This window comes from Plectropomus leopardus, chromosome 23 (assembly GCF_026936395.1).
Source record: "Plectropomus leopardus strain MGB_pleo_1.0 chromosome 23, ASM2693639v1, whole genome shotgun sequence".
NCBI lineage: Eukaryota > Metazoa > Chordata > Actinopteri > Perciformes > Serranidae > Plectropomus > Plectropomus leopardus.
This window is the reverse complement of record NC_142198.1, coordinates 6452458-6467994: the sequence shown is the minus strand read 5'-3', so window position 1 is coordinate 6467994 and position 15537 is coordinate 6452458. Positions and strand designations below refer to the sequence as shown.

General features: G+C 40.1%; 2 protein-coding genes and 2 pseudogenes across 5 annotated transcripts in view; 3 read left to right on the top strand and 1 right to left on the bottom strand.

Moving 5' to 3' along the window:
• The window catches only part of LOC121962318 (prostaglandin D2 receptor 2-like), a 144669-nt gene that overhangs the window by 39824 nt on the left and 89308 nt on the right, over positions 1–15537 (bottom strand). The gene's annotated exons all lie outside the window — the stretch shown is intronic.
• Positions 272–3240, top strand: LOC148185619 (immunoglobulin kappa light chain-like). Its single transcript, XM_088073596.1, has 5 exons — positions 272–359; positions 483–1193; positions 1574–1702; positions 1782–1819; positions 3023–3240. The coding sequence occupies exons 1-5, from the start codon at positions 305–307 to the stop codon at positions 3140–3142; spliced, it is 1053 nt and encodes a 350-aa protein (XP_087929722.1). The 5' UTR covers positions 272–304; the 3' UTR covers positions 3143–3240.
• LOC148185618 (uncharacterized) lies at positions 6296–8940 on the top strand (annotated as a pseudogene). The gene is made up of 5 exons (XR_015775700.1): positions 6296–6383; positions 6507–7213; positions 7594–7722; positions 7802–7839; positions 7968–8940. The product of XR_015775700.1 is annotated as an uncharacterized LOC148185618 (transcript).
• LOC148185617 (uncharacterized) lies at positions 11703–14549 on the top strand (annotated as a pseudogene). The gene is made up of 5 exons (XR_015775791.1): positions 11703–12599; positions 12980–13108; positions 13188–13225; positions 13354–13470; positions 14277–14549. The product of XR_015775791.1 is annotated as an uncharacterized LOC148185617 (transcript).

Below are 15537 nucleotides of genomic sequence, written 5' to 3'. Positions count from 1 at the left end.
GTCCTCAAAGCCCTCTCTAAATATCTGCTGGAACTGGTTTGAGCTTTTTCTGCTGCTGATGTTGGTCAATGGAAGTAAGTGATCTATAGACAAGAAAACGAGTGGAAGATCAGTTCAAGTCCCTTTACACGTGTCTTGATTCGAGAACCAAAACTGACAATAGAGGGGGCACTAAAGATGTGTACACCATTTCCAAAATAGGCATTCAGTGTCACTTCTTGTCAGCCAATCAAACGTAGTCCCCCTCTTCAAAAGCAGAAAACGAATTGAGGTTCTTAACACTCATCAAGACATTTTGATCAAGATGACATCTCTGGAGTTTGCTTTATGTCTGACTTGTCTTTGCCTGTGGAGAGCAAGTAAGTTTTTACAGATGTATTTATATTCTTGAACATATAAATTGCTGAAATAATTTCAAATCATCATGCTTAACTTCAATCATCTCATTCATTTTGTCCTTTCTTGGTCTCTTTTCTATTCAGTTCTGACAACTACTCTGAAAACATCCTTGTCTGTGCGCCAAAACAGTGGTTTTATATCAGCTAATGTTGGCGCCAACGTGACATTAACATGTTTCTATGAACGTGAATCAGCAGATGTTTTCTACTGGTATAAACAGACGGTGGGACAGAAACCAAAGCTCATCTCTACCTTCTACAAATATGATGAAAGTGTAACTTTTATTGATGAATTGAAAAATGATCCACGCTTCAAATCAGAAAGTAAAAACGGCAAAAATCACTTGACAATCACATCGTTGCGCATTTCAGACTCAGCGACTTACTACTGCGCCGGTAGCTATGCAGGCTATAGGCTTGAATTTGCAGAGGGCATCACCGTGAGTGTAAAGGGTTCAGGCTTGAACATCCCAATTTCGGTCCATCAGTCAGCATCTGAGACCATCCAGCCAGGAGGCTCTGTGACTCTGAACTGTACAGTTCAAACTGGGAGCTGTGATGGAGAACACAGTGTTTACTGGTTCAAAAACTCTGAAGAATCTCATCCAGGACTCATTTACAGCCATGGAGGCAGGAATGATCAGCGTGAGAGGAACACCAGCACACAAACACACACCTGTTTCTACAACCTGCCGATGAAGAGCCTGAGTCTTTCTCATGCTGGGACCTACTACTGTGCTGTTGCCTCATGTGGACACATACTGTTTGGAAACGGCACTAAGTTGGACATAGTCTGTAAGTGCTATAAAATTTGAGCAGAGAAGTAATTATTATTATTCTCGAATCAAATGTTACTTAAGCACAGGGATAACTGCTGAAAGGTATAACCCGAACAAAACGATACTTGATATTTATGGATATGAAAAAGTCTGATGATTATATATTGGGCAATGGAAATTTTAACTGGAACCAAGATATAATAGTTATTGAGGGGGACGTATTACTGTGTGAAAATCTACTTTCAGTGCTCTTTGGTGGACAAACTCTCTAACAGAGACATCATTTTTCAACCTAGTTTGGTTTGTCTTACTTATTGGCCAACATGTAAACATATCGGCAGATATATCTGTCTAATTCTACTGAAAGTTTTGTAACCTTTCCTCAACTATCTACAGATGGGAGTGACTCTCACGACTCTCTCATGTACTTACTGAGTGGAGCTTTGGCAATTACCACCATCTTGGTCGTTTTACTGGCTTTCTCAGTGTACATGATGAACAAGAGAAAAAGCTGCCAATGTACAGGTAACTGGTGCCATTTTTTCTCCCCACTTATGTTCACTGAGAATGGCTTTTGACTAATGAGCTTTATGTTTCACAACAGAGTGTGGAAGAGTCCCAGCTTCCACCGCAACAAATGAGGTGATTATTATCTATTTAAAACAACTGATGAGTACTGACACATCTAACATTACAACAGTTACTTGGGTTGTGGACTTGTTACTTTCATGTTCTGTATTGTAATTCATTGATTTTTATCTTGTGACTAGAGCTACCAAGATGCAGACGACCTCCATTACGCTGCTATAAGGGATCACAAAGCCAACAGATCAAGAAAACAGAGAGACGACACCAAGAGTGAATGTGTGTACTCTCGTGTAAAGCTATAAAACAGGAATGTTTCTTTAAGATGTCATTTTTTTAACACCTGTTGACATCTTGAGAGACGGTGTTGAAGTATTTAAAAAGGAACAATTTGGTCAACATGACTTTTTATACATACTGTATAATGAATGTAAAGCCTCTGCGTGATTTGTAACATGTTTGTAAAAGTCCACTGATGCAAGAATCTTTTCATAGCTTCCCATGTGGTCTGCAGTCAAAAGATGAGATGTATGCTTTGCTCAGGGTGGGACATATGCATGTTCACAAACCTATGCTCTCATTGTCCTTATGTCTTTGTTATTTCAAGCAGGATGTCCTAACATTGTTTTCTACTAAAAGCAACTATGTTATAATTAAGTACATATTGAAGGCCAGAATCACAGATGTAAATCATTTTTAAACCATTTTGTGTTTTTACTCATTTATAATCCATTGTTTTTAACTGATGGATTATATAATATCATACTTTTATGTTATGCAGCACTGTCAATGTGCATTTTGTGTCATTAAAATACTTTTACACAGAGAAAATATGTGTGTGTCTATGTGGTACATGAACCATAAACATCTACATATATAGCAGTCATCATATACTACAGCAGCACTGCTGTAGTATATGATGTTTACTGTGGGTTTGAAGTCATTGAAGACGTCACCACTTTTCTTTCCTATACTCTCAAACAATAACCAACTGACCACCATCAGATAAGGCAACCACTGCACTGCGGAGACCACTGCACACATTCAAATTCAATCTGGAGGCACCATCTCCAAGTAAGTTGTGTGTTCCAATGAACACGTCTGTAGACGTTTAAAAGTGGGGATCCAGTGAGGGATCATGTCCTTGATGGTGCTCTAGGTAAGACAATAGAAGCAGCGGGTGACTCTGTATCAGAGGAGGGACATGGCTGTCATCACCCTCTATTTTGGAGAATAAATTATATTATATTTCATTTTCAGGAATATCAAGATTCAGATAATCTCCATTATGCTGCCTTAAGGGGACACAAAGTCAACAGATCAAAAAGGCAGAGGGACAACACCCAGAGTGAATGTGTGTACTCCAGTATTAAGCAGTAGAGCTGGCAATATTTTGTTTATAACTGTTTCATTAATGTGTCAAAATAGGAGCGTTGCTGTCAGATTTCACCTCAATGAACTGAATGTAAAGTCTTTCCTTGCAATAAACTAATAAAACTAGTCATTTGAACGACCAGGCTCTCATCACTGAGTTTGCATTTGATCACAGAAAGTTACCACAACCATCTGCTACTGACTGTGAGACGCTTTGCTGTAGTTGCGTCTCATTTCCTGGGTGTAATATAAACCTTGACACTGTCACATTGAGCACATTGGTGGGTGAGCTGATGACTTGAGGCGGCTCGTTGTGCAATCTGTGAATATGCTTGCTTAAAAGAAGAGATGCAAAGACCTTCAATTAACCTTTAGTGTTGACGACCCATCAAAGATGAGATCTAGATATACTTCAGTCTTGTATTTCTCTCAGACCCTCTGTCCTCTTCATCTTTGTGGTTTTAAACAGGAAGTCTTTTCAGTGCTTTCATACACAGCAGTGACACAATATAACTTTAATGCCCACACTATTTTAGTAGATTATATAAGTAACTAAACCTGTGTCCAAAGGCTGGAGGCTTTTTATCAATATACATTAGAGTACAGTGTAACTGTGTGGCCAAAAATCCTCAAGGCCAGCCTTGCTTAAGGAGAGGCACTCAACACACAGTCGTTGTGTGTACTGTTATACTGACCAAACTTTGAAGAAGCAGCTCAATCTATTTGCACCCACATGTAATGTCATCATCAGCATTAGCTACTTTCTGCCACAAAAATAACCACTGCAAAGAAAACAATGTTTTTAGCCATGCTAGCAGTATTGCTCCAGGGATGGCAAAGATTGGTGGCTGGGTCACTCTGACCCAGGCTCAAGTACCTAAGCAACAACAGATTAAAACCACACTTTGTTCAGACACCCAGGAGCTGACATTTTTTACCTTACTGATACATGTTTCGACAGCTATCAGATGGATTTTGATAGTATTTGGTGCAGTTATGCATGGTGTCCAGAGGATAAACTTTAGTGACATTAGTGATCTCCTGACCTACACTCACCGGCCACTTTATTAGGCACACCTGTCCAACTGCTCGTGAACGCAAATTTCTAATCAGCCAATCACATGGCAGCAGCTCAATGCATTTAGGCATGTAGACATGGTCAGGACGATCTGCTGCAGTTCAAACCGAGCATCAGAATGGGGAAGAAAGGTGATTTAAGTGACTTTGAACGTGGCGTGGTTGTTGGTGCCAGACGGGCTGGTCTCAGTATTTCAGAAACTGCTGATCTACTGGGATTTTCACGCACAACCATCTCGAGGGTTGACAGAGAATGGTCCGAAAAAGAGAAAATATCCAGTGAGAGGCAGCTCTGTGGGCGAAAATGCCTTGTTGATGCCAGAGGTCAGAGGAGAATGGCCAGACTGGTTCGAGCTGATAGAAAGGCAACAGTAACTCAAATAACCACTCGTTACAACCGAGGTATGCAGAAGAGCATCTCTGAACGCACAACACGTCGAACCTTGAGGCAGATGGGCTACAGCAGCAGAAGACCACACCGGGTGCCACTCCTGTCAGCTAAGAACAGGAAACTGAGGCTATAATTCGCACAGGCTCACCAAAATTGGACAATAGAAGATTGGAAAAACGTTGCCTGGTCTGATGAGTCTCGATTTCTGCAGCGACATTCGGATGGTAGGGTCAGAATTTGGCGTCAACAACATGAAAGCATGGATCCATCCTGCCTTGTATCAACAGTTCAGGCTGGTGGTGGTGGTGTAATGGTGTGGGGGATATCTTCTTGGCACACTTTGGGCCCCTTGGTACCTGAGTTGAGTATCGTTGCAACGCCACAGCCTACCTGAGTATTGTTGCTGACCATGTCCATCCCTACTACTACTACTACTTCCAGCAGGATAGCGCGCCATGTCATAAAGCTCGAATCATCTCAGACTGGTTTCGTGAACATGACAATGAGTTCACTGTCCTCAAATGGCCTCCACAGTCACCAGATCTCAATCCAATAGAGCACCTTTGGGATATTGTGTGCAGCCGACAAATCTACAGCAACTGCGTGATGCTATCATGTCAATATGGACCAAACTCTCTGAGGTTTCCTGTACCTTGTTGAATCTATGCCACGAAGGATTAAAGCAGTTCTGAAGGCAAAAGGGGGTCCAACCCGGTACTAGCAAGGTGTACCTAATAAAGTGGCCGGTGAGTGTATATCACCCAGAGCAGGTCAAGGTTTCTGCTTTTCCTGAGAAATATCTCTACATTGCCTGGATGGATTAGCACATAATTCACATTCATATTCCCCAGAGGCTAACTCCTACTGACTTACACAGCAACTTTCATCAACCACCAACATGAGGTACAAATTTGTGCTTGTGAGTGATATGTCTCAAGGGTTATCGGATGAATTGCCTTAACATATGGCATGTCTGTATCTTCCTCTCAGGTTGAATTTTAATCATTTTGGTTCCTTGACCTTTACCTTAATATCATCGGCAAGTACTTAAAAAATCCAATAGTTGAATTTATGACCAAATTACTGCAGAACTGGAGATATTCCCATCATCCTGGATGGACTGACACAAAATTGAGATTTGTGATCCTCAAGTGAATCATGAATCCCCTGAGTGAAACACCTCGACAAGGAAGCAACAAATTATGCATGGTGCTATTGCCTGGCAAAGACTTATTATAAACTAATCATTTCTATCAAATACCAGTGAAGAGATCACAAGATATTACAGATACAGATCAAAACAAAGATACAGTAACACCTTTCTATGAACTGAAACTTGGCTGGTGTGGGAGATCAAATGAAATTCATACAACCTCATAAGTATCTAAGAGAGAACGTCTTCTTGTATTTATATCTCTTGGTCCTCAAAGCCCTCTCTAAATATCTGCTGGAACTGGTTTGAGCTTTTTCTGCTGCTGATGTTGGTCAATGGAAGTAAGTGATCTATAGACAAGAAAACGAGTGGAAGATCAGTTCAAGTCCCTCTACACGTGTCTTGATTCGAGAACCAAAACTGACAATAGAGGGGGCACTAAAGATGTGTACACCATTTCCAAAATAGGCATTCAGTGTCACTTCTTGTCAGCCAATCAAACGTAGTCCCCCTCTTCAAAAGCAGAAAACGAATAGAGGTTCTTAACACTCATCAAGACATTTTGATCAAGATGACATCTCTGGAGTTTGCTTTATGTCTGGCTTGTCTTTGCCTGTGGAGAGCAAGTAAGTTTTTACAGATGTATTTATATTCTTAAACATATAAATTGCTGAAATACTTTCAAATCATCATGCTTAACTTCAATCATCTCATTCATTTTGTCCTTTCTTGGTCTCTTTTCTATTCAGTTCTGACAACTACTCTGAAAACATCCTTGTCTGTGCGCCAAAACAGTGGTTTTATATCAGCTAATGTTGGCGCCAATGTGACATTACCATGTTTCTATGAAAGTGAATTTGCAGCACTGCACTACTGGTATAAGCAGACGGTGGGACAGAAACCAAAGCTCATCTCTACCTTCTACAAAAATAGTGAAAGTGTAACTTTTATTGATGAATTGAAAATGATCCACGCTTCAAATTGGAAACTAAAACGGTAAAAACACTTGACAATCACATCGTTCGCATTTCAGACTCAGCGACTTACTACTGCGCCGGTAGCTATGCAGGCTATGAGCTTGAATTTGCAGAGGGCATCACCGTGAGTGTAAAGGGTTCAGGCTTGAACATCCCAATTTCGGTCCATCAGTCAGCATCTGAGACCATCCAGCCAGGAGGCTCTGTGACTCTGAACTGTACAGTTCAAACTGGGAGCTGTGATGGAGAACACAGTGTTTACTGGTTCAAAAACTCTGAAGAATCTCATCCAGGACTCATTTACAGCCATGGAGGCAGGAATGATCAGTGTGAGAGGAACACCAGCACACAAACACACACCTGTTTCTACAACCTGCCGATGAAGAGCCTGAATCTTTCTCATGCTGGGACCTACTACTGTGCTGTTGCTTCATGTGGACACATACTGTTTGGAAACGGCACTAAGTTGGACATAATCGGTAAGTGCTATAAAATTCGAGCAGAGAAGAAATTATTATTATTCTCTAATCAAATGTTACTTAAGCACAGGGATAACTGCTGAAAGGTATAACCCGAACAAAACGATACTTGATATTTATGGATATGAAAAAATCTGATGATTATATATTGGGCAATGGAAATTTTAACAGGAACCAAGATATAATAGTTATTGAGGGGGACGTATTACTGTGTGAAAATCTACTTTCAGTGCTCTTAGGTGGACAAACTCTTTAACGGAGACATCATTTGTCAACCTAGTTTGGTTTGTCTCACTTATTGGCCAACATGTGCACATATCGGCAGATATATCTGTCTAATTCTACTGAAAGTTTTGTAATCTTTCCTCAACTATCTACAGATGGGAGTGACTCTCACGACTCTCTCGTGTACTTACTGAGTGGAGCTTTGGCAATTACCACCATCTTGGTCGTTTTACTGGCTTTCTCAGTGTACATGATGAACAAGAGAAAAAGCTGCCAATGTACAGGTAACTGGTGCCATTTTTTCTCCCCACTTACATTCACTGAGAATGGCTTTTGACTAATGAGCTTTATGTTTCACAACAGAGTGTGGAAGAGTCCCAGCTTCCACCGCAACAAATGAGGTGATTATTATCTATTTAAAACAACTGATGAGTACTGACACATCTAACATTACAACAGTTACTTGGGTTGTGGACTTGTTACTTTCATGTTCTGTATTGTAATTCATTGATTTTTATCTTGTGACTAGAGCTACCAAGATGCAGACGACCTCCATTACGCTGCTTTAAGGGATCACAAAGCCAACAGATCAAGAAAACAGAGAGACGGCACCAAGAGTGAATGTGTGTACTCTCGTGTAAAGCTATAAAACAGGAATGTTTCTTTAAGATGTCATTTTTTTAACACCTGTTGACATCTTGAGAGACGGTGTTGAAGTATTTAAAAAGGAACAATTTGGTCAACATGACTTTTTATACATACTGTATAATGAATGTAAAGCCTCTGCGTGATTTGTAACATGTTTGTAAAAGTCCACTGATGCAAGAATCTTTTCATAGCTTCCCATGTGGTCTGCAGTCAAAAGATGAGATGTATGCTTTGCTCAGGGCGGGACATATGCATGTTCACAAACCTATGCTCTCATTGTCCTTTTGTCTTTGTTATTTCAAGCAGGATGTCCTAACATTGTTTTCTACTAAAAGCAACTATGTTATAATTAACAAGTACACATTGAAGGCCAGAATCACAGATGTAAATCATTTTTAAACCATTTTGTGTTTTTACTCATTTATAATCCATTGTTTTTAACTGATGGATTATATAATATCATACTTTTATGTTATGCAGCACTGTCAATGTGCATTTTGTGTCATTAAAATACTTTTACACAGAGAAAATATGTGTGTGTGTGTGTATGTGGTACATGAACCATAAACATCTACATATATAGCAGTCATCATATACTACAGCAGCACTGCTGTAGTATATGATGTTTACTGTGGGTTTGAAGTCATTGAAGACGTCACCACTTTTCTTTCCTATACTCTCAAACAATAACCAACTGACCACCATCAGATAAGGCAACCACTGCACTGCGGAGACCACTGCACACATTCAAATTCAATCTGGAGGCACCGTCTCCAAGTAAGTTGTGTGTTCCAATGAACACGTCTGTAGACGTTTAAAAGTGGGGATCCAGTGAGGGATCATGTCCTTGATGGTGCTCTAGGTAAGACAGTAGAAGCAGCGGGTGACTCTGTATCAGAGGAGGGACATGGCTGTCATCACCCTCTATTTTGGAGAATAAATTATATTATATTTCATTTTCAGAAATATCAAGATTCAGATAATCTCCATTATGCTGCCTTAAGGGGACACAAAGTCAACAGATCAAAAAGGCAGAGGGACAACACCCAGAGTGAATGTGTGTACTCCAGTATTAACCAGTAGAGCTGGCAATATTTTGTTTAGAACTATTTCATTAATGTGTCAAAATAGGAGCGTTGCTGTCAGATTTCACCTCAATGACCTGAATGTAAAGTCTTTCCTTGCAATAAACTAATAAAACTAGTCATTTGAACGACCAGGCTCTCATCACTGAGTTTGCATTTGATCACAGAAAGTTACCACAACCATCTGCTACTGACTGTGAGACGCTTTGCTGTAGTTGCGTCTCATTTCCTGGGTGTAATATAAACCTTGACACTGTCACATTGAGCACATTGGTGGGTGAGCTGATGACTTGAGGCGGCTCGTTGTGCAATCTGTGAATATGCTTGTTTTACAAAAGAGATGCAAAGACCTTCAATTAACCCTTAGTGTTGATGACCCATCAAAGATGAGATCTAGATATACTTCAGTCTTGTATTTCTCTCAGACCCTCTGTCCTCTTCATCTTTGTGGTTTTAAACAGGAAGTCTTTTCAGTGCATTCATATACAGCAGTGACACAATATAACTTTAATGCCCACACTATTTTAGTAGATTATATCAGTAACTAAACCTGTGTCCAAAGGCTGGAGGCTTTTTATCAATATACATTAGAGTACAGTGTAACTGTGTGGCCAAAAACCCTCAAGGCCAGCCTTGCTTAAGGAGAGGCACTCAACACACAGTCGTTGTGTGTACTGTTATACTGACCAAACTTTGAAGAAGCAGCTCAATCTATTTGCACCCACATGTAATGTCATCATCAGCATTAGCTACTTTCTGCCACAAAAATAACCACTGCAAAGCAAACAATGTTTTTAGCCATGCTAGCAGTATTGCTCCAGGGATGGCAAAGATTGGTGGCTGGGTCACTCTGACCCAGGCTCAAGTACCTCAGCAACAACAGATTAAAACCACACTTTGTTCAGACACCCAGGAGCTGACATTTTTTACCTTACTGATACATGTTTCGACAACTATCAGATGGATTTTGATAGTATTTGGTGCAGTTATGCATGGTGTCCAGAGGATAAACTTTAGTGACATTAGTGATCTCCTGACCTACACTCACCGGCCACTTTATTAGGCACACCTGTCCAACTGCTCGTGAACGCAAATTTCTAATCAGCCAATCACATGGCAGCAGCTCAATGCATTTAGGCATGTAGACATGGTCAGGACGATCTGCTGCAGTTCAAACCGAGCATCAGAATGGGGAAGACAGGTGATTTAAGTGACTTTGAACGTGGCGTGGTTGTTGGTGCCAGACGGGCTGGTCTCAGTATTTCAGAAACTGCTGATCTACTGGGATTTTCACGCACAACCATCTCTCATGACAATGAGTTCACTGTCCTCAAATGGCCTCCACAGTCACCAGATCTCAATCCAATAGAGCACCTTTGGGATATTGTGTGCAGCCGACAAATCTGCAGCAACTGCGTGATGCTATCATGTCAATATGGACCAAACTCTCTGAGGACTGTTTCCTGTACCTTGTTGAATCTATGCCACAAAGGATTAAGGCAGTTCTGAAGGCATAAGGGGGTCCAACCCGGTACTAGCAAGGTGTACCTAATAAAGTGGCCGGTGAGTGTATATCACCCACAGCAGGTCAAGGTTTCTGCTTTTCCTGAGAAATATCTCTACATTGCCTGGATGGATTAGCACAAAATTCACATTCATATTCCCCAGAGGCTAACTCCTACTGACTTATACAGCAACTTTCATCAGCCACCAACATGAGGTACAAATTTGTGCTTGTGAGTGACATGTCTCAAGGGTTATTGGATGAATTGCCTTAAAATTTGGCATGTCTGTATCTTCCTCTCAGGTTGAATTTTAATCATTTTGGTTCCTTGACCTTTACCTTAATATCATCGGAGAGTACTTAAAAAAATCCAATAGTTGAATTTATGACCAAATTACTGCAGAACTGGAGATATTCCCATCATCCTGGATGGACTGACACAAAATTGAGATTCATGATCCTCAAGTGAATCATGAATCCCCTGAGTGAAACACCTCGACAAGGAAGCAACAAATTATGCATGGGGCTATTGCCTGGCAAAGACTTATTATAAACTAATCATTTCTATCAAATACGAGTGAAGACATCACAAGATATTACAGATATAGATCAAAACAAAGATACAGTAACACCTTTCTATGAACTGAAACTTGGCTGGTGTGGGAGATCAAATGAAATTCATACAACCTCATAAGTATCTAAGAGAGAACGTCTTCTTGTATTTATATCTCTTGGTCCTCAAAGCCCTCTCTAAATAACTGCTGGAACTGGTTTGAGCTTTTTCTGCTGTTGATGTTGGTCAATGGAAGTAAGTGATCTATAGACAAGAAAACGAGTGGAAGATCAGTTCAAGTCCCTCTACACGTGTCTTGATTCGAGAACCAAAACTGACAATAGAGGGGGCACTAAAGATGTGTACACCATTTCCAAAATAGGCATTCAGTGTCACTTCTTGTCAGCCAATCAAACGTAGTCCCCTCTTCAAAAGCAGAAAACGAATAGAGGTTCTTAACACTCAACAAGACATTTTGATCAAGATGACATCTCTGGAGTTTGCTTTATGTCTGGCTTGTCTTTGCCTGTGGAGAGCAAGTAAGTTTTTACAGATGTATTTATATTCTTGAACATATAAATTGCTGAAATACTTTCAAATCATCATGCTTAACTTCAATCATCTCATTCATTTTGTCCTTTCTTGGTCTCTTTTCTATTCAGTTCTGACAACTACTCTGAAAACATCCTTGTCTGTGCGCCAAAACAGTGGTTTTATATCAGCTAATGTTGGCGCCAACGTGACATTACCATGTTTCTATGAACGTGAATCAGCAGATGTTTTCTACTGGTATAAACAGACGGTAGGACAGAAACCAAAGCTCATCTCTACCTTCTACAAAAATAGTGAAAGTGTAACTTTTATTGATGAATTGAAAAATGATCCACGCTTCAAATTGGAAACTAAAAACGGTAAAAATCACTTGACAATCACATCGCTACATTTCAGACTCAGCGACTTACTACTGTGCCAGTGGCTATGCAGGCTATAGGCTTGAATTTGCAGAGGGCATCACCGTGAGTGTAAAGGGTTCAGGCTTGAACATCCCACTTTCGGTCCATCAGTCAGCATCTGAGACCATCCAGCCAGGAGGCTCTGTGACTCTGAACTGTACAGTTCAAACTGGGAGCTGTGATGGAGAACACAGTGTTTACTGGTTCAAAAACTCTGAAGAATCTCATCCAGGACTCATTTACAGCCATGAAGGCAGGAATGATCAGTGTGAGAGGAACAGCAACACACAAACACACACCTGTTTCTACAACCTGCCGATGAAGAGCCTGAATCTTTCTCATGCTGGGACCTACTACTGTGCTGTTGCCTCATGTGGACACATACTGTTTGGAGACGGCACTAAGTTGGACATAGTCGGTAAGTGCTATAAAATTCGAGCAGAGAAGTAATTATTATTATTCTCTAATCAAATGTTACTTAAGCACAGGGATAACTGCTGAAAGGTATAACCCAAACAAAACGATACTTGATATTTATGGATATGAAAAAATCTGATGATTATATATTGGGCAATGGAAATTTTAACTGTAACCAAGATATAATAGTTATTGAGGGGGGCGTATTACTGTGTGAAAATCTACTTTCAGTGCTCTTTGGTGGACAAACTCTCTAACAGAGACATCATTTTTCAACCTAGTTTGGTTTGTCTTACTTATTGGCCAACATGTAAACATATCGGCAGATATATCTGTCTAATTCTACTGAAAGTTTTGTAACCTTTCCTCAACTATCTACAGATGGGAGTGACTCTCACGACTCTGTCGTGTACTTACTGAGTGGAGCTTTGGCAATTACCACCATCTTGGTCGTTTTACTGGCTTTCTCAGTGTACATGATGAACAAGAGAAAAAGCTGCCAATGTACAGGTAACTGGTGCCATTTTTTCTCCCCACTTATAGTCACTGAGAATGGCTTTTGACTAATGAGCTTTATGTTTCACAACAGAGTGTGGAAGAGTCCCAGCTTCCACCGCAACAAATGAGGTGATTATTATCTATTTAAAACAACTGATGAGTACTGACACATCTAACATTACAACAGTTACTTGGGTTGTGGACTTGTTACTTTCATGTTCTGTATTGTAATTCTTTGATTTTTATCTTGTGACTAGGGCTACCAAGATGCAGACGACCTCCATTACGCTGCTTTAAGGGATCACAAAGCCAACAGATCGAGAAAACAGAGAGACGACACCAAGAGTGAATGTGTGTACTCTCGTGTAAAGCTATAAAACAGGAATGTTTCTGTAAGATGTCATTTTTTTAACACCTGTTGACATCTTGAGAGAGGATGTTGAAGTATTTCAAAAAGAAACAGTTTGGTCAACATGACTTTTTATACATACTGTATAATGAATGTAAAGCCTCTGTGTGATTTGTAACATGTTTGTAAAAGTCCACTGATGCAAGAATCTTTTCATAGCTTCCCATGTGGTCTGCAGTCAAAAGATGAGATGTATGCTTTGCTCAGGGCGGGACATATGCATGTTCACAAACCTATGCTCTCATTGTCCTTATGTCTTTGTTATTTCAAGCAGGATGTCCTAACATTGTTTTCTACTAAAAGCAACTATGTTATAATTAAGTACATATTGAAGGCCAGAATCACAGATGTAAATCATTTTCAAACCATTTTGTGTTTTTATTCATTTATAATCCATTGTTTTGAACTGATGGATTATATAATATCATACTTTTATGTTATGCAGCACTGTCAATGTGCATTTTGTGTCATTAAAATACTTTTACACAGAGAAAATATGTGTGTGTCTATGTGGTACATGAACCATAAACATCTACATATATAGCAGTCATCATATACTACAGCAGCACTGCTGTAGTATATGATGTTTACTGTGGGTTTGAAGTCATTGAAGACGTCACCACTTTTCTTTCCTATACTCTCAAACAATAACCAACTGACCACCATCAGATAAGGCAACCACTGCACTGCGGAGACCACTGCACACATTCAAATTCAATCTGGAGGCACCGTCTCCAAGTAAGTTGTGTGTTCCAATGAACACGTCTGTAGACGTTTAAAAGTGGGGATCCAGTGAGGGATCATGTCCTTGATGGTGCTCTAGGTAAGACAATAGAAGCAGCGGGTGACTCTGTATCAGAGGAGGGACATGGCTGTCATCACCCTCTATTTTGGAGAGTAAATTATATTATATTTCATTTTCAGGAATATCAGGATTCAGATAATCTCCATCATGCTGCCTTAAGGGGACACAAAGTCAACAGATCAAAAAGGCAGAGGGACAACACCCAGAGTGAATGTGTGTACTCCAGTATTAAGCAGTAGAGCTGGCAATATTTTGTTTATAACTATTTCATTAATGTGTCAAAATAGGAGCGTTGCTGTCAGATTTCACCTCAATGAACTGAATGTAAAGTCTTTTCTTGCAATAAACTAATAAAACTAGTCATTTGAACGACCAGGCTCTCATCACTGAGTTTGCATTTGATCACAGAAAGTTACCACAACCATCTGCTACTGACTGTGAGACGCTTTGCTGTAGTTGCGTCTCATTTCCTGGGTGTAATATAAACCTTGACACTGTCACATTGAGCACATTGGTGGGTGAGCTGATGACTTGAGGTGGCTCGTTGTGTCCTTGTTTAACAAAAGAGATGCAAAGACCTTCAATTAACCCTTAGTGTTGACGACCCATCAAAGATGAGATCTAGATATACTTCAGTCTTGTATTTCTCTCAGACCCTCTGTCCTCTTCATCTTTGTGGTTTTAAACAGGAAGTCTTTTCAGTGCATTCATATACAGCAGTGACACAATATAACTTTAATGCCCACACTATTTTAGTAGATTATATCAGTAACTAAACCTGTGTCCAAAGGCTGGAGGCTTTTTATCAATATACATTAGAGTACAGTGTAACTGTGTGGCCAAAAATCCTCAAGGCCAGCCTTGCTTCAGGAGAGGCACTCAACACACAGTCGTTGTGTGTACTGTTATACTGACCAAACTTTGAAGAAGCAGCTCAATCTATTTGCACCCACATGTAATGTCATCATCAGCATTAGCTACTTTCTGCCACAAAAATAACCACTGCAAAGAAAACAATGTTTTTAGCCATGCTAGCAGTATTGCTCCAGGGATGGCAAAGATTGGTGGCTGAGTCACTCTGACCCAGGCTCAAGTACCTCAGCAACAACAGATTAAAACCACACTTTGTTCAGACATTTTTTACCTTACTGATACATGTTTCGACAGCTATCAGATGGATTTTGATAGTATTTGGTGCAGATATGCATGGTGTCCAGAGGATACACT

Coding starts and splice junctions, on each gene's coding strand:
- LOC148185619 (XM_088073596.1), top strand. CDS start 305: ATGACATCTCTGGAGTTTGCTTTATGTCTGACTTGTCTTTGCCTGTGG. Junction 1,703..1,781: donor AAAAAGCTGCCAATGTACAG/GTAACTGGTGCC, acceptor GTTTCACAACAG/AGTGTGGAAGAGTCCCAGCT. Junction 1,820..3,022: donor CTTCCACCGCAACAAATGAG/GTGATTATTATC, acceptor TTTCATTTTCAG/GAATATCAAGATTCAGATAA.